This window comes from Copidosoma floridanum, unplaced genomic scaffold (assembly GCF_036245765.1).
Source record: "Copidosoma floridanum isolate Cflo_tuat_1 unplaced genomic scaffold, Cflo_Japanese_pri ptg000025l, whole genome shotgun sequence".
Taxonomy (NCBI): domain Eukaryota; kingdom Metazoa; phylum Arthropoda; class Insecta; order Hymenoptera; family Encyrtidae; genus Copidosoma; species Copidosoma floridanum.
Genome location: NW_028321902.1, coordinates 4,604,431 through 4,628,976, shown reverse-complemented (window position 1 = coordinate 4,628,976; position 24,546 = coordinate 4,604,431). Strand labels below are relative to the sequence as shown.

The following is a 24,546-nucleotide window of genomic DNA, read 5'->3' as shown; positions in this document are numbered from 1 at the left end:
AGGCTTTGAGGTTAGGTTGGGATACTTGTTTACACACACTGCGCGCTCCCATTGTTTTGATTTTTTTTTTTTTTTTTTCATTCGTTTCTACTAGGTATACTTACACCCCGTTTTGTTGTATTTTCAAAATTAAAAAACTTTTTACGCTTTCTGCTCGTATAGTCAATACTTATTCATGTAGGATCAAACGCCTGATCTTTTTTATTGTTAAAATAACAAATAGACGTTTGTCGTAATAAAAACATGTGGATTTTTATAAAAATTCCTTATTTTTATCGATAAACTTGATGGTAAAAATTCGAATTGAATGTCAGATATTTTTATTCGGAGTGATGACAGATGTTTGGATTAAAAATAACGTATATGTGGTTGGAAGTTGAAAGGAACATGTATTGACGCGCATGGCATACCTATTTTTTGTTTATTTACTGTTTTCAACCAATTGATTTAATAAAAAAATATCGCACTCTCTATGTTAATTTTTTTAGTGGCAACTGACAGAAGAAGGAAAAATGTTTTGTTCACTGACATGTAATATATTTATATTTGTCGTCTAAAAACGTCTTAATAATTTACAAAAAGCAAAGTTTTTAAAAAAATATATCTTTAATAAAAAATTATGATAAAGATTTTTCTGAATAAAAAAAATATTTTATATCTATGGTGCATAAAGCACATTTGAATTGATTCTTTTGTACATCTGTTGAAGTTGGCAGCTACTTGTTGCATAATACATCGCGTTTCAAGTATAGTTTACGTCACGTAATGGTATATCTAATATTCCTGCTGTACATTTTTATACATTTTTACTCAACTCATGGCTATTGTTTTATCCTTTTACACACAGACTTGGACACAGTTACTTTTTCAATTTTTTTTAACTAAATTTTTTTTTGCTAAAAGAGCAATGCATTATTAATGCTAAAAAAAATTTTTTTTTATTTGCTGGTCATAAAAAAATTTTTTCTAACAATAACAATTAATATTTGATGAAAAAAAAAACAGTCTAAGTATTTGAATAAAGTATTTAACAATACTTTAAAATTAAATTTAATACGAAAAATATTTATTTCATATTTATTTGCTGGAAAAAAAAATTTTTTTTAATGTTTTAATGTGAATTGTGATGAATAAATTTTTTTTAGCAGTAATAATACATTACAGTTTGAAAGAAAAAACTTTCGTACTTAAATATTCTTATATGCTGTAAAAAACTTTTTTTGAGTATTGTATTTAAATAGTAATAAATAGAAAAAAAAAGAATGCACTTTCGAGAAAAAAAAATTTTTTTTCCATAAATCGTGCTCAAGTCTGTTTATACAATAATATGTTTATGACTTACCGCAAGAACTGTCGTGTAGATAATTAACCACTGTAATTATATTATTTTTATACAAGAACACTGTTTTTCGTTTCCTTGAGTATACATAAACAGACCGTAACAACAATGGAACACAGTTTTTCCTTTTATCTTTTGTTTCCAAGTTTTCCAGTTACATGAAATATGCAAAAGAAACTAATCACGAGAAACGTGTTTAATTGATATAAAAATGGCCTTTTAAAGTAATTATACTCACACACGTGCTATACATTTATTTCGTATGCAGTCAACTAACCGATATTACCTACATTTATAGCCTATAGACCGTTACATTCAGCGTAACTATAAATTGACATGGTGTGCGTGAGGGACGAAAAAAGGATTAAACGTTGGGTTTACGACGAGTACGTATACCTTAATGAAGGATCGTCACGTTATCAATTTATATAAGGAACGCTTGGAAAGGTGGAGTTGCTGTGATGATTGCTTTTCCAATTACAAGTTTATGAAAGGTTTTATTTTCTTGATTGTACTGTTTTTGATTTGATAGCAGAGGCTTTCATTTGTTTGAATCTTCTTTGATGGTATACCTCATTAAAATGAGCAATAAGTGGATTGTGACGTAGTACAGTCGTGCAGGACTCGATTTCACTTTTGTAGATTTTGATGAATTTGTCTCTTTTGAAAAATTTAATTAGACAAAACGGCTGAAAGGGAATTTTCAAAAATCAGCTGTTCAAATAAGCAAAAAGAACTCTTTTCAAATATTTAATTGGCGAAAATGGCTGAAACGGAATTTCCCAAAATCGGCTTTCCAAATGAAAAAAAAAAACTTTTGAAAAATTTAATCACAAAGAGTTATATTCAATTTGAACATTTGAAAACCCCTGTTTTTACATCAAATGCTCCACGGGTATTTCATATACATAACCATTTCTAAATTATTTGGCAGAAAGTCGAAAAAATAAATACATAAATGGTATAAAATAAGAAAACAAGAAATATATTACAATAATACTATTTCGCAGGCCTTGATGAGTTTCTCTCGTACACTATGAGATTAAAAAACAATGTTTCCAAACTAGTCCACGACATTCTAGTACATCGTGGTACAATTACTTACGTACACAGGGTCAAGGGGCCAACACTCTGACGCTGGAAATAAAAAAAGTCTTTTTGTAATCCCATTTTTTTTTTACATCTTCTTAGGACTACTGACTACCTTAAGATAAAATAAACAATCATCGCTATAACCGTATACATTTTTTTGCAAATTTTAATTTTTTTTTTATTCGTTGGGTATATTGGTAAATCTCTAACGTCACAAATGCAGTTTTTCTAGATGTTTAATTAAAAAATGCCCATTGAACTCATGAAAAAGAAACAAAAAATTATTTTGCAAAAAAATAACCCATGTAGACACTGAAAAAAATATTAGGGTCAGAACGTCAGGATAAACGATGACGCTGCTGATACTCGATACAATGAGTCTATATATACAGTACAAAACGAACGTTAGTCGCTATCACGTACACGTATACGCATATCTGCTTCGCAAACACTGACTCATTGTAACCATATTGAAACATTGTCGGCGTAGCTTTTGATGGTTTTTCTCTCATCCACCAAGGAAAAAGTAACCGTATACTTACGAACACGAAGTTGATCACATTTTATAGAAACATACGGGAAGATGCTAACTTGGGTACAGATACTTTTTCAATTTTCTTGAAAATACATTTTTTTGCTAAAAGTATAACGCATTGTTTAAGCTAAATATAATTTTTTTTTCATCGATACTTTTGACATGGTACTTTTTTCGGGCTCTTTGTGGTATAATAAGCTGATCTAAAAGATATTGAAGTATATATTATTATTATTTAATCGTTTCAAGTGGCTAAAGTCCTATAGCTTGGAAAACTTTTTTTTTCTATTCTCATGATCACGGAATATCGTCCTTTTCGCTATATCTGCATTATTTACGGAGATATTATAACGATTTTAAGTTTTCGATTATTCTGAATTCAAGAATAAGTATTGAACTTAGAGGAGGACACAACAAATGCATTAAAATTTGAATAAAATAAATAAAAAATAGTCAATGTATTGCGATTATCCACCAGAAACAATTTTTCTTAATATTCTACTTTGAATAATGATAAATACAAAATATTTTCAGCCAAAAAAAGCTGCTGTATTAAGGAAAAAAAAAAAAAAAAATTTATTTCTCAAAACGTTTGAAAATCCATGAAATAATCTTGCCCGAGTCCGATGATATATTCCACAATGGTACACCTATATAAATACATTACATTATTTTCCTTATACATTTGTAATAATTACACACTCGCAAATTAAATTAGATAAGCTTATCTTTTAGCGTCCATATACCAAGTGACTCGAAAGCAATTAAATTAAAAAATGTTTTCAAGCTGTTCGAAAATATATACGCGGGTACTGTACTTTCTCTCATTTGTTCCCATAAAAACAAGGAGAATCTCATCCCCACACGGTTACGCGTATAAAATACACTCAACGTATAATCTCCGTCCAAATTAATTCAGCCCAAAAAGCGACCCAAATACCTTGAGTATCCCGTACATATCCCGTATTATATACTAAATGGTCAACGCACGCGATCTCAGGGTGTGTGTAGCCCCAACTTTGTACATCAGCCCCGTTAGATAAGACAAGAAAGATATCGGTATGGAATCACTTTATTGTCGGGGATGGAGGCTTTGTATACTTTTATGTTTGTCCGGATGAGGAGGGGGGGGGGGGCTCCTTTTTCCCCGTTAAAAGCTTCCTTTGACTTCGCGTAAGTGTATATATTTACACGAGGATGAGTAACAAAAATTAATATACTGTATAGGTTGACGGTGACGGTGAAGACAAGAGAGGGGAGGAAGGGGGAAAAAAGAAATTAATTTCGGTAAAATTGAGGAGCGTGACTGACACGTGACGGCGTATAAGGTATATATATGTACATGTGTATAGTCTCTTTGCCCCATTAATAATCCAAACCACGACGCGGGAGAGGAGAGAGCGCGACAATAACCGCGAGGTGTGGGATGTAATATTGGCGTGTGTGTAGAGGCGCGGCTGGCGTCGCGTTTCTCACGCGAGCTGACACTGTGTGTTGTACGACATACAAAGACTGCCTTTTTTTTTTTTTTTTTCCTTTACTGTCTGCTCGAGATTTTTGCCGCGTCGCTCAGTGGGTGCTACTCTCGGTTTATTTTGCCTTTATTACGTGGGGTTGTAAATTTTGGCGAGTATTGGTTATTCAATAGGTCGCCTCTTTTTTTTTTTTTTTTTTTTTTTTTTTTTTTCGTAGGAAAACGGCATTTGTGTAATTGTCTGCGAACGTATACGCACGAACGCATTAGGCGTAAAGTAAGACTATCAGACTGGGGCACTAATAGTTTTTCATTTTTGTTTTTTTTTTTTTTTTTTTTTTACTAAAAGTATACTGTATCGTTTATGTTTAAACAATTTTTTTATATAAGTACTATTTGTAATACAGTGCACAACAATAAAAAATACAGTTTAGCTGAAAAAAACAGTCAAAGTATTTGAAAAAATATTTAAATATTTTATTTAAAATACTTGACACGTGAAGTTCAATTTATAAAAATAAATTGCACTTGTCTGTCAGAAAGAAAAGATTTTTCTCAATATTGTGTTGAATAAAAAAATCATCTCAGCAAAAAAATACACTTTGTTAAGGAACAAAAATTTTCTTTGAACATATTAAAATCTATTGTTTAAAATACTTTACCAATAAAATTTTCACCTATTTTTTAGAAAAAAAAAGATTCTTTTTTTGATTTTTTTCTTCTTGTATTGTAAATAGTGATAAATAAAAATTCTATTAGCATGATAAAACACTTTGTTTTAAGATGCTTAAAAAAATCCATGAAATAATTGTGCTCATCTCTCAATACTGCGCTCAAAAAATTTGTCCCCACTGAGTGTCAAACAAGAATTTGGTCGATGAGGCCAGTAAATAATTTAGGGACACGTAATCAAACTAATAGTAAGGCTTACTCTTATTTGGTCATTGTGTAACCATTTAACCCACAATAACGTAGAAACTATTTTTAACCATTTTTTCACAGTCAAATAAAAAAGTATCTTTCATTGCCGTGGGTTAATTCTCATATCTGTATAAGACCGGAGCTCGAAATAACGAGCCACCAGGGAACTCCCCCTCACAATTTTCATGTATTTCATTATACTCTGCCATCAATTATGATTAATGCGGAGGAAAAAAAAATTCTTCAAAAATAAATGCAAAAATATGACGGAGGAGAGTTTGTGCAAAAAATGCTGGAAATACCGGCCGTTCGACAACGTAATTATTTTTTCTCTTGTCAAAGAGCACATAAAGCTCGTCACCGGGGAGCGACTAACTTTGCGCAACCTCTCCCTTATTTTTTTTTTCACAACTCTGGGGCTCGTAAAACTCGTGCACATGTATATAATACCTATACACAATAACCAATGTGGAGCAATGAGTTTTCGCGTGTTATTATTATTATTTTATTTTCATACGTGTCATAAGGAATTCTCCCCCTAATAGAGTTGCAACAAAACACGCATCGAATAATAATTGCAACGAAAAGAAAGCCAATGCGCAGAAGTGATTCACTCATTTTTCTTTCGCAGAATCGATGGAGTTAATTTGATCACGAAGCTTTCAGAGGAACATTGCAGATTACGATTTTATGATCGACTCGTACAGGTATACGAGAATCTGTTTAGGAATTCCATGAAGTCCGTCCTACAAATCCTTACGTACGTCTTTGCTGCTTTTTTTTTATAGCATTCGTAGTTGTTTCTTTTTTTTAGTCGGTTATACGAATTTCGTTATATTTTGGTACAAGTAATTGAATACCCTCCAAAAACTATTATTATTATTGTTTTTTTAGCATTGTACGTTGAAACTCGTAATATTGTTGAGGTGTTAAAGATAATTTAAAAACATGAAGAAAATTAAATTGGTATTCATACAGAAATCTGAGGTAAATAAACTGATGCCTATTATTATCCTTAGAACAATTCATTAAAAAATCTTTTTTTTTAAATTCTGATTAAAAAAGAAGGTTTTTATAAAAAGCGGTTAAAAATGTTACACAAATAGATTTTTCATAGCCGCATATTCCATTGTGCTGTTAAAGTGTCGCATAAATGTTATTTTTGACGCTTGATTTTTTTGAAGTGTTGTATTTTCTTTTATATTAATTTAAATGGACAAATGCTTCCCTGTATAAAATTACGAATACTTTTGTACGTCATTTTAGTAACAAAGTATAATAAATTTCTAATTTTTTTATTTCATCCAAGATAACCATGTGAATGTTATTATGATAATAAACTATATTACCCAGTGAAAAAAAAAAAAAAAATTACATCGACGAGAGTCAAGCTTCTTAAATTCAATCTTTTTTTTCGTCCGACATAAAAATTAGAGCGTCATTTTAACAAAAAAATTCACTCACTAATCGAAGAAACTGTCAAAACCCCGCGATAACAGCACTGACGCGTACAGCACTGGCTCAAGGGCGCACTGATAAGCTTCTATGTGCACGGCACACTTGTCATCGTTTTTTCAACCCACCCTCGGTATCGATCGCTTAGCCAGTAAATATCGATCTTTTTTTTTAATAGTTTCAGAAAAAGAAAAAAAAAAGAACAATTTCCAAAGCAGCGAAAAAAAAAAAACACCGAAGTGAAGGCTGGCGTTCGCCGATTTTCCGCGATAATGAGCAAACAAACAAAGGTGGCTCCGTGTAAACTTTCACGGCAGAGCTGAAGAAAAAAAAAAAAAAAAAAAAAAACTAAAAAGCACGTAGCCACACAGAGGTTTTCCGATCGCGATATGGGGGCCTTCGCGTCGATTTTGTACCGTCGTCTTCGTCGCTCCACGCTAGTATACATCAGTGGCGACAGTGCCGCCGTTGGGTTAGCATCGGACACACCGCTCCTTCCCTTTTATTTTTATTTTTATTTTTTCTCTTTTCAATAATCCTAGTGTGCATGGTCATGCCGCGGCGGAGGGTTGGAACAAGCGGTGGTCAGCATTTCGGGACCGCGTGATGCGGGTCGCCGTCGTAAGTGACACATCCTTGACTCTGTGTGCCATGGTTCACACGGAAGATACACTTTTTTTTTTTTTTTTTTTTTCTGTGCAAAAATAAATTTGTTTACGGTGATTTTTAAACGTCTGGTTGACGGAAAAGTGCGCGAACACGTGCCCATACCAAAAATATTTCGTGTCGACGCTTGTAACGTATACAAAGCTATCTTTTTTACAATATTTACACGCACTTTGTCATGAAGCTTTACTATGGCACGTTACGAAAAATAATTTTCATAAAATTGTGAAAATTCGGCCAAGTTGATATCAACGCGACGATCTATTTGTAAAGGCTGCGTTGAGAAAGTACAAAAATAATCAATGAAACTTTTCCACTGAAACACACATTTCGCGTCAAAGTCACGATTTGTATTTTCCATCTCTTATCTTCAGACTTGGGCAGTCTTTATTTGCTGAATTTTTGCAAAAACAAAAATTTTTTTTTTTCAGTTGATACTTACAACACACTGCTTGACGAAATTTTTTTCCCCCAAAAAAAAAAACAATGCACTACAAATTGAAAGAGGAAAATAAAGAGTCCAAGCATTTTTCACTCATATAATTAATAATAAAAAAAATACCCACTTTATTCACGAAAAAAGAAAAAGAAAATGTTTTTAATTATACTTGAAAATCCAACGGAATATAATTGTGCCCTTATCGCATCTAATATTAGAACGCACCACGGGGCGTGGAAAAACATTTATCCGCGCCACAGCCGAAAAGCCTCTCCCAACGAAAGAGTTAAGCACGTGTAGTTCGTGCAGTACACGTTGATCCGTTTACTTCTCTCGTTAACGCGAGAATCGGAAAATTCGGTCAGTCGCGAGCGTATAGCCGTCCAGACTGCCGTTGGAACTTATTTTCGTCCGAATTCTTGCGCGCCTACATACTCTCTCCGAGTCGTTACACGCGAGAAACCAATTTTTTTTTTCTCTCCTCACAAATTTCTCGCACACACCACCCCTCGCAACTTTAACAGTAAACAAATTTATTTCCAATCGTATATGATTTGATCCTCGCACGAGAATGAGATTCATTCAAAGAATTGATGTGCAAGTTTACGATGAAAAAAAAAAAAAAAAAAAAAAAAAAAAAAGAAAATAGAAATGGTTTCACTGTGTGATTGGAAGAAAAAAAAAGGCGCAGGAAGCTTTGCCGAGATGTCGAGAGCGATTTGGTGCTTTCGCTCACGCGAGCGCGCACATACGCTCAGATAAAAGCTCACCTGCAGGCTTTCACCTTGGACGCGTGTGTCGCGCTCATTGTTTGTCCACTCGTTGGACTACCACCGTGTTATTTTCTCCTTTTCAATGTCGACTCTCTGTGCGCCAAAGGCATGTATTACTTCACTGCACCTATATATTCAATTTTTTTTTTTTTTTTTTTTTTTCAATTCTCTTCATTGTTTTTATATCCCGCGGGTCGATAACGTTATCTCTCGCCGATAGTCCTACACCGCCTCGTTAAATTTAGGAGTGCACGGCAATTTTCACTTACAGGTGTACACAACATATAGATTAGTACACGCGCGAATACGGCTGTATTGAGACGCGTCACCGAGACTCGTTAAAACGTCCATAAAGCTGCCAAGGAAAATGAGCGTGTGTATTATTGTCCACGTCACTCGAGGAATTTTCTTAAATTCGATTACCTCCTCATGTCTTGGAGAGAAACGGATATATATACCAATAATACGCATGAGAAATACATAATGATTCAGAGGTAGATACGGATAAGCGATGTTATCTGTGTTTTCGAGAGTTAAAGCAAAGGAAACAGTTGTTCATCAATCACCCAACGGTGCGCGAGTCGACGACTTGTCAACTCGCACGCGCTGGTTTCTCGTATACGATAGCCGTGCTATATTATCTTTTTTTTTTTCTTTTTACTTTTTATAAAAAATTTCGTAGTCACTCGCTGCGGGTTTGTTTAAACGACTGAGGTTTTATGTTGCAAAGTCATTGATGACTTAAAAGTGCGGTGTGGTTTTACGCTGTGAATAATCAATGTCAGCAAAGATTCGACTATGAGTGACAATTACGGTACTTTTCCGGATCACGGGGTAAGACGTGCTTTTGTCGACAACGACATAATATATCTCGAAATATAAGTAAAAGTAAAAAGAAGTAAAATAAAAGTATGACGCTCATCAGGTGACACGCGGGGCTTTTTCATTGGCTTATAAATATAAAAAAAAAAAAAAATAATACATACGGGCGGGTCAATTTAAAACTATATACATATACGAAAGATTTGTTTGAAGGAGGTAAATGTCGTGTGGGTGTTCGTATACTCTCTTGATCGAATGCAATGAAATTTAATTTTTCGGCAAATATTTACCGTTGATCAATTTATGAAACGGTTCACTGACTCCGAGTGACCCAATTTGCTCTTGTATAACAACACAGTAATAAAAGAGAATAATACTTTAGATCAGTGCTGGGTTCCCGTTTATATACATTTAGATAAAGAGTTTAAGTACTCTGAGATTCATTTAACCTCGTAAATGGCTGTATTCTTGATTATGTTTTGAAAACACTTTGAGAAAAAAAGCAAATTTGAAGAATCACCGTTAGTTGGAGAAGTATTATTATTTCTTTTATTGTAAAAAAAAAAAAAAATATACATCCCAGTAACAACGCTTACCTATATACATACCTATACACTCGACGCTTAACACCACATAATATTATACACTCGCGCGTAGGAGCATGAAATCTTGAAAAGGAAAAAAAAAGAAAAAACAAGAATCACGCTCTCCCTTTGCACATCAGGTGCGTGCGTGCTTCGTCATACAATTAACACACGCACGTTATTACATAACGCGCTAAACAATAAATAACAACGCGTACCGTCCTCTCTCTCTCGGCGCTATTGTGCGCTTGCACACCTATATGTACTTATTAAGCCGGCCGGCGTTCGCTCTCCGAATACAAGAGATTTTCGCGGCTGTATAATATATACCTACTTGCTTCCTCCCCTGCACTCATGCGCGCAACCTCAATTCTTTCTTTTCTCTCAGTTAACTGCTTATAATAATATAATATACGATGCACGGCTCTATATATATATATATGGGGAGAGAACATCACGATGATGCGCAACGTGTGTATAATAGGGAAAGAGAAATTCGTCCTAATTAGGTAGACATTTGACCCTGTACATACATACACCTATATACTGATAAGTATATTTAATGCAAGTCGGCTATGGTGATGCCACTCGTCTACACACGTATATCGTCCATAATGTACACTTATTTGAAATGCTCACGTGATTGGGTTATCGATCTGTTTCATCTGAACCATCGGCTTTCGGTGGTTTTTAATTTAAAATAAGTGTAGCTGCCGTAATTATGATCGCGACCACAATGCGGAGTATATATACTTACTTACATATACGAGACAAATTGTGCTTGATCAATCATTGTTAAGAAAAAAAAGAGTAGCGATACTCTTTAATTTTTATTTAAAAGTACATACTGTTTTTTCGACTGTTTTTTACAACACTTACTTTTCAATAGGAATAATATCACTCGACGATCGAATCATATATTATAATATAAATAAATTTGCTTGAGTTATGATTAAATAATGATCTTGTCATGACGAAGAATTCAGGTGTGCGATATTTATTTATTTAATTTTTTTTTTTTTTTTTTTTTTTTTTCAATATAAAAAGCATCATAGAAACATAAAGTGTCAGTTGATGGACAAGAAACGTTTGAAAAGATATTTTTATTTCAAAAATGTTGAATTTCCTTCGTCATGTCATTTTTGAATCACTAACGTTACCTCACTGAAAATCAATATGATTATTTTGACGTAGCTAATAAATTATTTAAACGATTTGATCTTGGTTCTTCACAAGTTTCTTGAACTATGTAACAGTCTAAAAAAATATTTTTATTTTGTATGTTTCGTAAAAGTTGCACCATTTCTAAATCTCTTGATAAATCTAGCTTAAACTTTCTGAAATTTTATTTTATCGTAAAATTAATAAACTAAATAATTTTTTATTTGTCGAGAATATAACTAAACACGTCGTACACTTATCATAACAATCCTCCCCTGAAAAAAGTAAAAACAATGAACGTCAAACTAAAATGCACTCCACACTATTATTTTATTTAAAAAAAAAAAAAAAAAAAAACAATTTTACGACTTTTGACTCTTTGCATGCATACAACACATATACTTGTTTCAATAATTTTTTTACTAAAAAAAAAAAAAAAAAAAAAAAAAAAAGGTTCCTTTTTCTCTCCGATCGATTTTAATCACGGGTAGGTGTTTAAATTATAATGCGGTCTGTCCGCGCGCGCAAGACTAACATGTTTTTATCATCGATGTTATACGTATGTATGTATTATACCTATAAAGTGCAAACTTATAGCATCGAGAACCCAATAAAAATGGCAAAATGTAAAGGAACTGCTATTTCTTTTATATACTATATACTATATTTTTGTATGGTTTTATTATATATCACTCCTTGAATATCATTGTGACACGCAAATATATGGCAACTAAGATAAAAAAAATTAAAATAAATTTATCATGACTTTTAACCACCAGTCATTATGCCGTAAAAACGAAAGCTTTTGAAACTCGTACATATTATTTGGTACTGGATCAAAGAAAATTTTTCATTTCCGTGATTACCGTGATTTTTCCAGAATTTTCACTCAGCTGTATTAACTAAAAAAAAATCACGTTAATGTAAAGCATATACATTTTTGAAGCGCGTATAAACGATGTACATGAAAACTGTTGGAAGGAAAAAGTGTTTTTTGTCTCTTCCTCGAAAAATGATGGAAACACAACGGTACCTAATGAAAAAAAAAAAAAAAAAAAAAAAGTAACGACTGTGACCCAACAGGCCCCGGCCCCGGAGATGCGGTCGTCGTCACGTGGAAGGGACCACCAGCAGCGGCCGAGTGCCAACAACAATGCAGCCACCACTAGCCCGTTACCCATGCGGCCGTTCACGCCGCCGGACCTCTCCTCGATTCCCCACATGGACGAGGCCGTCCAGCAATTGGGCGACAGGTCGCACCACCGCAACGGCGAGCCCCGGCCGTCGAGCGAGGGGCCTTACATAGTCGGCAGTCCCATCGATCTCGGGGCCGTCGACAACGTTGACGCTATCCACTTGCGGCTCGGGCCCTTTGCCACCCACAAACGCTCGGCGTCATCGGCTTCGTTTCGGCAGCGCAAAAACAAGGGCGACTTGCAGCACATCGAACTCACCGAGGCCGCGGACGTTCGGTCGCCTACTTCAGGTACCCATTTTACCATGATAATATAATTATATACTCTCATCATCTCTCCAAGCTTCCACTTTTGTTGCTCGTTGCGAGGGGCTGCGCGCACTCTTGAAGTCTCGGTTGAGAGCTCGAAGTCTTTTCGAGACCTTTTGCAGTCTTTTAAAGGCTTGAAGGTTTTTTAATTACTTGGAGCGATGCGCACTCTCAAAGTCTCAGATGAAGTGTTTTTGAGAATATTGCAGTCTTTTAAAGACTTTGAATGGCTTGAAGCGATGCGCACTCTTCAAGTCTCGGTAGAGAGTTAAAAGTCTTTTCGAGAACTTTGGCAGTCTTTTGAAGACTTTGAATGGCTTTTGCAGTAGTCTTAAACGGTCTTAAGCGATACGCACTCTTGAAGTATAGGTAAACAAAACTAGTCTTTGTAAGACTAATGTAGTCTTTTAAAGACTTTGAATGACTGTTGCAGTCTTTTTTAATGACTCTAAGCGATACACATTTTGGAATCCTCGATAAAGAGTCCGAATGAATTATTTTGGAGGTTTTTGCAGTCTTTTTTAATGCGACTCGAAGAATGCGCAGCCCGTCGGCTTGTTGTGCCAGTATACATTGCACGTGACGTTTTATTAGCTAATGTTTTTGGGTAACTTTTTTTTTTCTGAATCATCAATAAAGTTATAGTTTTGAAAAAAAAAAAAAGATCTGTTTATCATTTATGTGGTTCGTTGTGCTACTGTTGATAAAAAAAAGTAAGTAGCGATAAAAAAAGGTTACTGGCTTCTTCAACAGTGCAACAATATATAAAACGCATCGTGAGTCATGTGAATGTGAAAAATATTAGATCACAATTGTATGCTTTTTGAGACAACTTTTATGTTTAACCCCCTGTTTGCAACACGAGTCAATTACGCATAGTACATGTGTGACAAAGGGTAGTAAGTGCACTCTCCCAATCGATTTATTTACCGATATATGCTCCCTTGTGTGGTCGGTTGCGTTGTAAAAAATATGTTGTAAATGTATAATTTTACACTAATTTTTTATACAATATCCCATAATATTTAAGCACTCAAAGCTACAGTATTGTAAGGGTGATGATGGGTAAACAGATCGAAGTTGGGGTGACGGCCTTGGCCTTCTGTGAAAGCTCGACGTTGGAAGGTATAGGTAAAGCGCGTGTAGGATTTGTATCGATGAGTTTTGTCTATTATCATTTATCATGCAACCCATTCGAAAGTCTACATTGCCGACCGACGAGTATAAGCTGGCTTACTCGATCGGTTATTTGAGCTTGCGAGAAATGCATTACTATACGATCGAGCTTTCAGGTCGCTGTATATTGTATTGTTTAGTTGTGAGAAGTTACATTTTTACTTCGAAAGCTTTTGGTGTAATTTTCACGCTTAAGGAATACACCGTCAAAAAATAAACTTTTTAGCGAGTATGTATGTTTTCTTAAAAGTTGTACTATGTCGTCAAAATTGAAAAAAAAAAAACAATTTTTGTACAAGTTGGTAGAAAATGAAGAAGCGACACTTAAAAAATGCCGTTTTTTGTGTCCTGTGACAAAATTTATGCACAGTATATATATATATATATACATAGGTTTTAAACTAAGTCTTCGAACCGGCACTACCTACGACGGATTGGAAAAAAATGTTTCTATTCATAATATGTGTATATCTTTTAGTGCACGAAATATTACTTTTACCGAAGGGACTCCTCTCTTACCAAGTAAAAGTTATTTTCATTTCACGATGGTTTACATATTATACAAATAACTATAGACAATAGAGTCTCCATTAATTACATATTGCAACGGTATTACGATTTTATTTCAGGATTGAAATTCAACAAATTTCTTGTAAATTTCCTCTCCTTTAAACTGAATATGTGGTTAATAACAGGTACCCATCCAGTGTGTCCGTTTAGATCCAAGTTTGAAAAATAGGCAGACCATGTGCAATAATTTTTGTATACACGAAATATCGCCCACATTTTAACGAATGACCATTACAAAATATTTTATTAATACTTTTTTGCTCATAGTGTATTTGTGTGCCTTAATTATCACCGTATCATCGATTTAAATCCTATGGTATGTTACAACCTTATGGTAACGTGACCAAGTTCGATCAAAGGGTGGATATTTGCGCTGTCAGCGAGAAAATATCGTTTGGGTTGGGAAAGTTATTGTTTTTAAAAATAACGCCCCACTGACGACATACCCAAGTATAACAAAAGACAGTGATTTGTCAAACGATTCGTCATCAAGTATATATATGAGTAGCGCTTTCAATACGCGTGAACACGGATTACAGGAGTGCAGTTAGAATCGATACGAAAAACTAAAAGATCACAATACGCTGCGACGATGATAAGCGTATATTATGTACGCATTGAAAAAAAAAAAAAAAAAAAAAAAAAAAAAAGAAAAAGTATACTTGTATACGACGTGTAAAGTTCGACTTGAGTAAAACGAAAATCCATCGCATTATTGTGAAACGCGCGATGACAAAGAGCGAGCCCGTTATCAAATCTCATTAGTTCCCCTAATGACCCAACGGCCAGTGAGACGTTGATTTCTCTTTTTTCGACTCAACTAGCGTACCCACTTGGAGCAGTTTGCCTACTGCTATTCCAACTGGTGACCCGAGAGCTTCGTCCATCCAAGACCAAATAGCGCGAGTCCGCCAAAGTGAAGAGCCGTTCGCGCCCTCGGGGTATATAATCGCCGAATAACAATATACGTGGACAAATCCACGTCACAACTTGGTGGGCGCACACGTGTATAGAGAGAGAGAATCTCGGTGTAGAGCACCATGGAGGAGACGGATCACGAGGAGGAGAACGAGAACACGGTGGTGGATGTGAACGGCGCGGGTCACCCGGCCTTCCTTTGGTTCGTCAACATACCGACTTACGGCTACGAGGATGGTGAGCTGGTGATAAGCTCGCCCAACTTTTTGACCAACCGCCACGTGTGGCGGCTTTTTTTCCACGCCAACGAGGACAAGGACAGCGTGTCCGTGTTCCTGGGTATCGTGGACGATGGGCCGGACGTGAAGGCCCGGCTACGCGTGTCCGTGTTCGACATACAGAAGAAGAAGGTCGTGGGCACGTCGGGACTGCAGGGGGAGATATTCGAGACCAACGTGCCCCTGCTCGTCGGCAAGTTCCACAGGGAGGACTACGGTGGCCAAATATCCGAGGACATCAACATTTTTTGCGAGATTTGGCCCGACGACGAGGATACCGATAACATGTGCGACCACAACCACAACAACAACAACAACAGCAACAACAACGCCGCGTGGAACGACGTGAGGATATTGGTGGGGGATCGGGAGATCGCGGTGAGAGCGGCCGTGTTGGGTAGGAAGAGCGCGGTGTTGGCGTTCATGATGGAGTACCTGACGATCGGCAAGAACCTGGACGACCCGTTGGAGTTGACCGTCAAGGACACGGATTACGAGATGATGGTCAAATTGGTGAAGTTCGCGGTGGAGGGTGATGTGGCAGGTGTGGAGCCGGTGGCCGAGGACATGATGGTCGTGGCTTTCGAGTACGGCATGTGGGACCTGATCCACAAGTGCGAGGATATATTGGTGGGCCGGTTGAAGCCGGACAACATGGTCGAGTACTTGAAGCTGGCCGAGAGGTGCAAGGCGGCCCTGCTCAGGGAGAAGGCCTCGGAAATGTACTACGCGTGCTTCCAGTCCATGGGAATTTGACCTGTTTGTCCAGAGGGGTCCGCCGTCAAGGAAAAATTTTATAATCTTGTTCGATCATTTTTTTAAGTGCATGGGATAATAAATTTGATGTATAATCCAAACCTTTGTTTTTATTCTGCGTAAATTGTACGTTTTTTTGTGTTTACCATCCATAAGAAATAAATAAAAAAACAATGTATATCACGGAGGATTATTGTCCTAAATAATCACTGTTCTCACATGCAAGCACTGAAAACTTCGATGAACAATAAAAGAGCATCGTCAATAAGCATGTATGAACAATAAAGTATGATGTATGACACGTTATTTTTAAGGTACACTGATAACAAAAAATTAAGGTGCGTGTTCACGGTCACTTTGCGTGTAAATATATCGTACATCGAAATTCTCGATGTACGACACAGCGTACACCGAGATTTTCGATGTACGACGCAGGATGCATCCAAAATCTCGGTGAAACTTAAGGTGCCGTGTAGGATATTTATAAGTTGACACTTTACAGGTTATGTGGCTCGTATCATATGGTTGTGAGTATCAAACGTTCCTGGTTACACAAACGCATCATTAAAACTTTGTACCTTGCAACTTATTGAAAAGTCAAACCCTTTCTAAAAACTTGCCGTGTATCAATAACTTTATTAACGTATCATTGTATCATGGTATATGGATACAAAATCTCAACTTGGGTGACCGCTTCAACGTACACTGGAAATTTCAGTGAATGCAAGAGCGTTCACTGAAAACTTTGGTGTATGTATTGTGACATCGAGATTAGCAGTGTATGCACGCAATATAACCGTTTACATACACCTTAATTTTATGATGCTGCATGCACTTGAAATGTTTGTGTCATACATCGTACTTTTTGGTTACAACACATTAATTAACGAGGACGCTATTTTAAGAATCGACTTTTATTAGGACAATAATCCTCCGTGTACTTTATACTTTGTGTGCAAAAGTAAATTGTCTTCGTGCTGTCGAGTGTCTCGTGCACGATATTCCTCAACTTTTCAGTTTTGATGTTTCTAGACTTTGTCCTCCATTTTATCACCTGTTCCCATTGCCATCTTGACAATAACCCGTTTTTTTTCCATCGTCTTATTAAGTTTTTTTTTTTTTTTGCCTGAATTGTCTAGTTGCTATTCCTTACAGTATATAATATTTTCTACTTGCTCGACTACTATTATTTACAATTCATTTATTTTCCTCCAGTAGTGTGTTCCATTCGTTGGTCCATTCCATACCGTCTATCGTTTTTTAATTTCAAATTTTGTTTTATCAGTACATTCCATCTACTTCTCCTTATTTTTACCTCGTTTGAATTGTTTCATTCGTATGTTCAACAATATTGTGCCATTGATTATATTTTGAAAAGGTTCCGTTATCTGTTCCATTTTTACCGATTTCTCACCCCTTCCCTCCTTTCTCTCTGACTCACTTATCTCCACCGGAAGATGATTCAATGTGTATAGTCTTCGGTGTGCTTAGCTCGTTTTCTAATTCGATTGTCAAATACAGAGCCAAGTGGCCGTTGCCGCTTATAAGTAGGAAGGTCTGCGTTTCATCCTTTTATGCCTCGGTTCCTAATGCCTCAAGCCCGACTCTAAACCCCTCAATTGCATTTATTTTTTCATTTTTTTTTAATTTTCAAAATTTCACATTCAAAAGTGGTGCAATAATAGTTCCATTTGGCTTGCACTGATACTCGTCAGATGACGTATCTATGTATAAAAAAGAAAGCGGAGATTTTTTAGATTCTCCGTGTTTTTTCATCACAGTTTTTTTCTGTTGGATTTATTACAAATTCTCACATCTGAAAAGATGTAGGTATTTTTAAAACCTAAAAAATTAATGGAATGGTTTGAAAAAAGTTTGTTTATTATTGATAAACAACCAAATTTAAAATGTTTTAATATGCTCTGAAATTTTAGCTCCCGTATCGTGATCAATCATTTTTAATTAATTTTAATTGATTTTTATTTCAGTCTACAGCAATTCGTTAATGAAAAACTTTGTCTTGCAATTGTCATTAGCAATAAACCAAGCGATGACTAAAAACGCTTTGCTTCCGTAATAATTAAATTCTTGGCTTAAAAGTAAGGTTTGTATCATTTCGGTGGATATTTCTTTTAATTTTATTGAAAACGTTTATTCTTCGAGTTATTACTATGGTAATTTTTGTCAGCGTTATTATTGTATTATGATTATTATTTTCATGAAAAAAATTTTGTTCGCTCGGCAAATATTTTAAATTAAACAAACAATTCAATAACTCTGAAAAAAAAAAAAAATTATTTCATATAATTCTCTACATCATAATATGTACATATTATGTTAGCTGTACGGTAATTTTATACGTATACATGGATGAATCTAAAATAAAAATTCAATATCATTAGATGTATTAGTTGTTGCGGTTATAAGGTGCTTCTAAGCCATTGCTGAGCCAATGTCAGGATGGCCGAGCGGTCTAAGGCGCCAGACTCAAGGTAGATAGCCTTCTCGGCTTACACTCCGAGTCATCTGGGAATTCTGGTCCTCTCTGAGGGCGTGGGTTCGAATCCCACTTCTGACAATATTTTTTTTTATTTTATTTTTTTATTTACTAATACGATATTTTATTATTGAAAAAAATTTTTTTGGCAACAAAAGTTTTTTGTTTTTTGTTTTTTTAAACAAAAATTTTTATGTATGCATCAATTGAACGAGTGCCTATCAGGAATCAGTGGCAATAATAAAAAATTCCAAAAGTATTTTTAATTTTCCATCTTGACAAAAATTCATTGCGGTCTCATGGTTCCATCTACATTATATAAACACTAAGTATTTCAGAAATTTGTAAGAACAAAAAAAAAAAAAAAGATTCAAAATTAATTCTACATGATAATAAGTCAAAAATAAAATACAGCGTTATCAAACAAAATTGTTTCGAATGATTCTTTGGACACACACGACGTTGCTATAAATTTTTTTTTTTTTCTTCTAATTTTTGCGTTTGTAATTGAAAAAAAAAAGTTATCACCTTGACTATGGCAAAGGGAAAAAAATGCCAATATCTCTTTTTACGTTTCTTCTTTTCTTTATGATAATAGCACCTATGATATTATTCCTACCCCAAGGATCCACTATATATACCCAAGGGACCAAGAAAAAGCGAAATGTTTGCGCGTCTATACTTATATACATATAGTGCGACGAAGAAGGTGATGTTTCAGTATCTCTGTGGGGAGTAGGTACGGAACTAACATGCTCTCGGTTGGTGTGGCTTTCGGTGCTTATTTTCCTTTTTTTTTCCTTATCGTCTTTTTAAATGTGTACAAGTGCTACCCATTGCATCGTATAATACGTTCAGTGGACTGGACATGTGTGCTAAAACTATCGACCGCATTTAAGGCGAATATAGTGTCGAAAGTTGGACGAAGATAAAAAATACACTGTGCTATCAAATACGAGTTTGTTTGTGTGGGTATGGGTTTGACGAATAGACGTATATTCCTCTAATTTCTAATTTTTTGTTTTAGAGGGTTTTTCGTGTTTTTCTACAATACATTTTTTTTTTTTTTTTTTTTTTTTTTTTTTTTTATAGGCAAAAGCTAGATTTCTCTCTCTGAGTTTTTCTTTTTAATTGATTGGCCTGCATTAGATTGTAAAAATGTAAAGGTCACTTAGTTATTGATAATAAATTTTATCAAAGTAAGTTTATTGAATTTTTTTTTTTTTTTTAGTGTAACCGAAATATTGTTTTGTTAAACGTTTATCTGAGTTTCCAGCATTTTTCGTGCATGAGATCATTTATTAATTCGAGGTTATGTATCAAAGTTATAAATGTAATCAAAAAGTAGTGTTCTTAATGACTTTAATCATTTGGTTGACTGTAAATAGTTTATTTTTTGTCGATGACGTGTTGGTTAATTTTTCCAATTTCATTTAGTTTAAAATAAATTCATTGCAATATTCTTAACATATGTTATCTAAATTGTATTGCATATTTTTAATAACAATTCCAAACGTTACTGATCATACATTATTTTTATGAGAAAAAAGATTTTGAAAGGGTAAAAAAACGTTGAACACAGTACGTTTTTAAATATAAATGAAATGGGTTGTTTCATAATTTTCACTATATTTTCAAATTTTTCATGTATTTTATGTGACTAAAACTAGAAAAATTATAAAAAAATTTTATTTCGGCTTTTATAATATTTTTGAACGATTTTAAAACGTGTTAGGGAAACTTCATGAGCTGCATATATACAAGTACGAGTATATATTTATAAAAAAAAAAAAAAAAAAAAAACAAATAAATAAAAATAACCGCAGTAAGCACATAAAACACACCCAAAGCACAAATGATTGAATTTGATTTCCCTCTTGTTTCCGCGCGCCTTGGCCTTTCCACTATTCATTTAATAAACGCAGCCTTCATTTTAGTGCTGCTAAAAATAAGCATTACCCTATTCTCCTGTAATTGTTACCACGGTTTCGAGACGTGACAAATTATGACACTCATCTGTAAAAATATTTGTCTCAACAATCAAACGAAATTGTGTGTATGAAATTAAAAATAAAAAAAGAAAGAAAAAAAATTGTACCCAGATAAAAAAATATAAATGCAGAAAAGCTCTTTAGCCCTTGGGAGGTTTATCGATTAGCGTGGTGGCGTCTCTTTTCTCGCATATATATACCACACGCGTTGGCGCGTATCCTATATATACATGTATGTCTGATATGTCTGTTTCTGCGCGCGTATAGTTATATATTGTTACACAAAGTTTCCTCTCTACCACAATCACGTCGAGCTCAACAGTTGCCGTCACGCCGTCGCCGCTGTAGTGTCAAACTCTCGTTTTTTTTATTTATAAGTACGTGTATATATTTTGGGTTAGAACTTGACCCTCTTTTCATCCCCTTCTCGCTCCCCAATCGACGAAAACCATGATATTTTATTATTTTTTTTTTCAACATCGTCCTTGCAGACGACACGTCAAAGGTACAATAACTTTGTCGTCTGCTAAAAAACATGTTTTATATATATATATATTCGCGTTGCAATAACATAGGTGCGCGTATATTATTGATTTCTGACTTTCCGTGCGCTCCGCCAAAGTGTCCTCGAAAGTGTCTGTGTGCGTTATAATAATATGATAGTGTTTTGCGTTGTCTCGCATGGATGATTCGGATTATTTTTTGCGGCACACATGTCTATTTTTAAAATTCACCTCAAAACCGACGATTCTCCTCGCAGGCGTTTACAAAAAAGTAAAAAAGCGTGAGTTCTCGCAAGTTTTGCATTTACGATTAGTAAAACAATTTTAAAAAATAGCGACGCTCGATGAATAATTTAATGGCCGTTAAAATTTGTGTTCCGTAAAAGTTGTCGTGAAGAGATAGGAGTTGCAAGTACGGCATCGTCGCCGGATATTTGTCATTGAAAACGTTTTTTTTATTGGAGGAGTAGAGAAAAAACGCAACATTCGTTACGAAACTTCCCAAGTTAAAAAATTGACGAGCGAACGAACAAGTGTCAGATTCCGGAAATATACAACACTTTATACGTTGCGTGTGTCACTTTTTGTCTTCCCTTTTACGTTGTGGTAAATATGTATCCTTCGAACGCTGCATTCGTAACTTTGAAAAAAAAAAAGCAATCCTAGCTTCAGCAGCACCCGAGAGCGTTATGTACCTTTGTTATTGTCATGCCACACTTACATCCATCGGTAATTCATCGTCACACCTGTATCCACATTTTTACCAGCGTGTAGAAAAAGACTCCTTCTCAAGTAGTTGGTGTTTTCTTTTTTTTCACGTTGATAAGCCAAAAATAAGTATGCCACATTTAGGCCGATGGAAAGCAGTGTATAGGATGAAACGATGGTGGTGAGGATGAAGAGGAGTTTGCGACCAAACGAGGGGTGAACAAATAAATAAACATACCGAGTAGTGGATGCCGAGATGGAATTTTCCGGGAGGAAGTTCGCCAGGTGGCTGAGTACCACGAGGGCGCGCCTCGACGCCTACGTTTACTCGCGTAACCGTAAGTTTTCTTCATGTGACCTCACAAATGTTGTGCCAAAAGATTCTAATACCTATTACAGCTGTTTTAACAAATAAAACTTTTTATACCATAAACTCACTCAATGTTTCGATGCTCCTTTGGTTTCGATGGCGTAGTGGCTTATTTGTCGAGTTATTGTCCAGTACCTGTTAAACTGACAGACGATAGAAATGTTGTTGGTAACAAAAATAACGTCTGCCAAGCGCGGACCACCACTTTTTGACTTTGCACGTGTACAGTTTAAAGAATATACAATAATATCAATGTACTATGAACCAGAAATGCGATGAAATACGAGTAGCCAGGAAAAGTATGGAAAAAAAACCTACAATTGTGATCTTTTAACACATTTACGAAGCTTTGAATGCATCCCTATAGTGTCGAGGTTACAAAAAACAAATGCAGACGAACTTAATACACATAGCCTTTTTAAAAAAAAAAAAAAAAAAATTGTCGCAGGTACTGGTCGAGCAGCGGAAAACGGCGGCTCATCGGTTGACCAGTCGACGGGCAATCCGGGAGATCAGCAGGACGAGCGCGTCGTCTTCATCAACGCCACCCCCCAGCCGGCGACCTACCGAAACAACCACATATCCACGGCCAAGTACTCGGTCCTGTCCTTCCTGCCGTCCTTCTTCTTCGAGCAGTTTCGACGCTACAGCAACTGCTTCTTTCTCTTCATCGCGCTCATGCAGGTATGCGATCCGCGCAACCTCATCCATTATTGTCCATCGGAGATTACAGTTTTTTTTTGTTTTTTTTTTTCATTTTCAACAGCAAATACCCGATGTCTCGCCAACTGGAAAATGGACGACCCTCGTGCCCCTCATCTTCATTCTCAGCGTGTCGGCGCTCAAAGAGATAGTCGAGGATGTGGTGAGTAAACACGGCACGTACAGCAAACCCGATTTGATTTTTCAATAGTAACAAAAAAAAAAAAAAAAAAACGTGTATCAACAGAAAAGGCACAGAGCAGACGATGAAACGAACAAGCGCGAGGTGGAGGTTCTGCGTGACGGTAGCTGGCAGTGGGTGCAGTGGCAATTGGTGACGGTCGGCGACGTCGTCAAGGTCCACAACAACAACTTTTTCCCGGCGGATCTGATCCTGCTGTCGTCCTCGGAGCCCCAGTCGATGTCGTTCATCGAAACGGCGAACCTCGACGGCGAGACCAATCTCAAGATCCGCCAGGCACACCCGGACACCGCGGATCTCCTCGACACCGCCAAACTCATGGGTTTCCGTGCCAACATCCAGTGCGAGCCCCCGAATCGCCACCTCTACGAATTCAATGGCATCCTCCGCGAGACCAACAAGCCCAGCGTGCCCTTGGGCCCGGACCAGTTGCTTTTACGCGGAGCCATGCTACGCAACACGCGCTGGGTGTTCGGGGTCGTCATCTACACGGGACACGACACGAAACTCATGCAGAACAACATGACCACCGCGCCCCTCAAACGCTCGACCCTCGATCGGCTCATTAACACCCAGATCCTCATGCTGTTCTTCATACTGTTGATGCTCTGCCTCGTCTTTGCCATTTTCAACGTTTTGTGGACCAATGCCAATATTAACGGGCTCTGGTACCTGGGTCTCGACGGTACACCTATACACAATCCTTTAATTACACTCTTAATTTTCGTACAACAATGCCATTGCTTTTCAACAGAGGTGCAGGCCAAGAATTTCCTGTTCAACCTGCTGACCTTCATCATCCTGTTCAACAATCTGATACCCATATCGCTGCAAGTGACTTTGGAAGTCGTTCGCTACGTGCAGGCGACCTTCATCAACATGGACATCGAGATGTACCACGCCGAGTCTAACACACCGGCCATGGCGCGCACGAGCAATTTGAACGAGGAGCTTGGCATGGTCAGCTACGTATTTACCGACAAAACGGGCACGCTCACCCGCAACGTTATGGAGTTCAAGCGTTGCACGATAGCAGGAAAGGTGTACGAGTGAGTAAATGTCCCATAACATCCAAGAAAAGTACGTACAAGTTGTTTCAAGCAAATGCTT

At 36.2% G+C, this 24,546-nt stretch overlaps 1 protein-coding gene and 1 non-coding gene across 5 annotated transcripts in view; both read left to right on the top strand.

Moving 5' to 3' along the window:
• ATP8A (ATPase phospholipid transporting 8A1) overlaps positions 1 to 24,546 on the top strand; it is a 33,592-nt gene that overhangs the window by 759 nt on the left and 8,287 nt on the right. The window contains exons 1-6 of one of the 4 annotated variants that reach the window (XM_014351975.2): positions 7,371 to 7,437; positions 12,345 to 12,747; positions 22,981 to 23,216; positions 23,299 to 23,397; positions 23,482 to 24,121; positions 24,191 to 24,485. In XM_014351975.2, the coding sequence (XP_014207461.2) occupies positions 7,423 to 7,437; positions 12,345 to 12,747; positions 22,981 to 23,216; positions 23,299 to 23,397; positions 23,482 to 24,121; positions 24,191 to 24,485 (1,688 nt within the window). In that variant the 5' untranslated portion in view covers positions 7,371 to 7,422. Of the gene's footprint in view, positions 1 to 7,370; positions 7,438 to 9,394; positions 9,529 to 12,344; positions 12,748 to 21,503; positions 22,501 to 22,980; positions 23,217 to 23,298; positions 23,398 to 23,481; positions 24,122 to 24,190; positions 24,486 to 24,546 lie in introns of those variants that run through there. The other 3 variants (XM_089595346.1, XM_014351976.2, XM_014351982.2) reach the window with 3 other exon arrangements.
• Positions 18,918 to 19,041, top strand: TRNAL-CAA (transfer RNA leucine (anticodon CAA)). The gene is made up of 2 exons: positions 18,918 to 18,955; positions 18,997 to 19,041. It is a non-coding gene; the product is annotated as a tRNA-Leu (tRNA).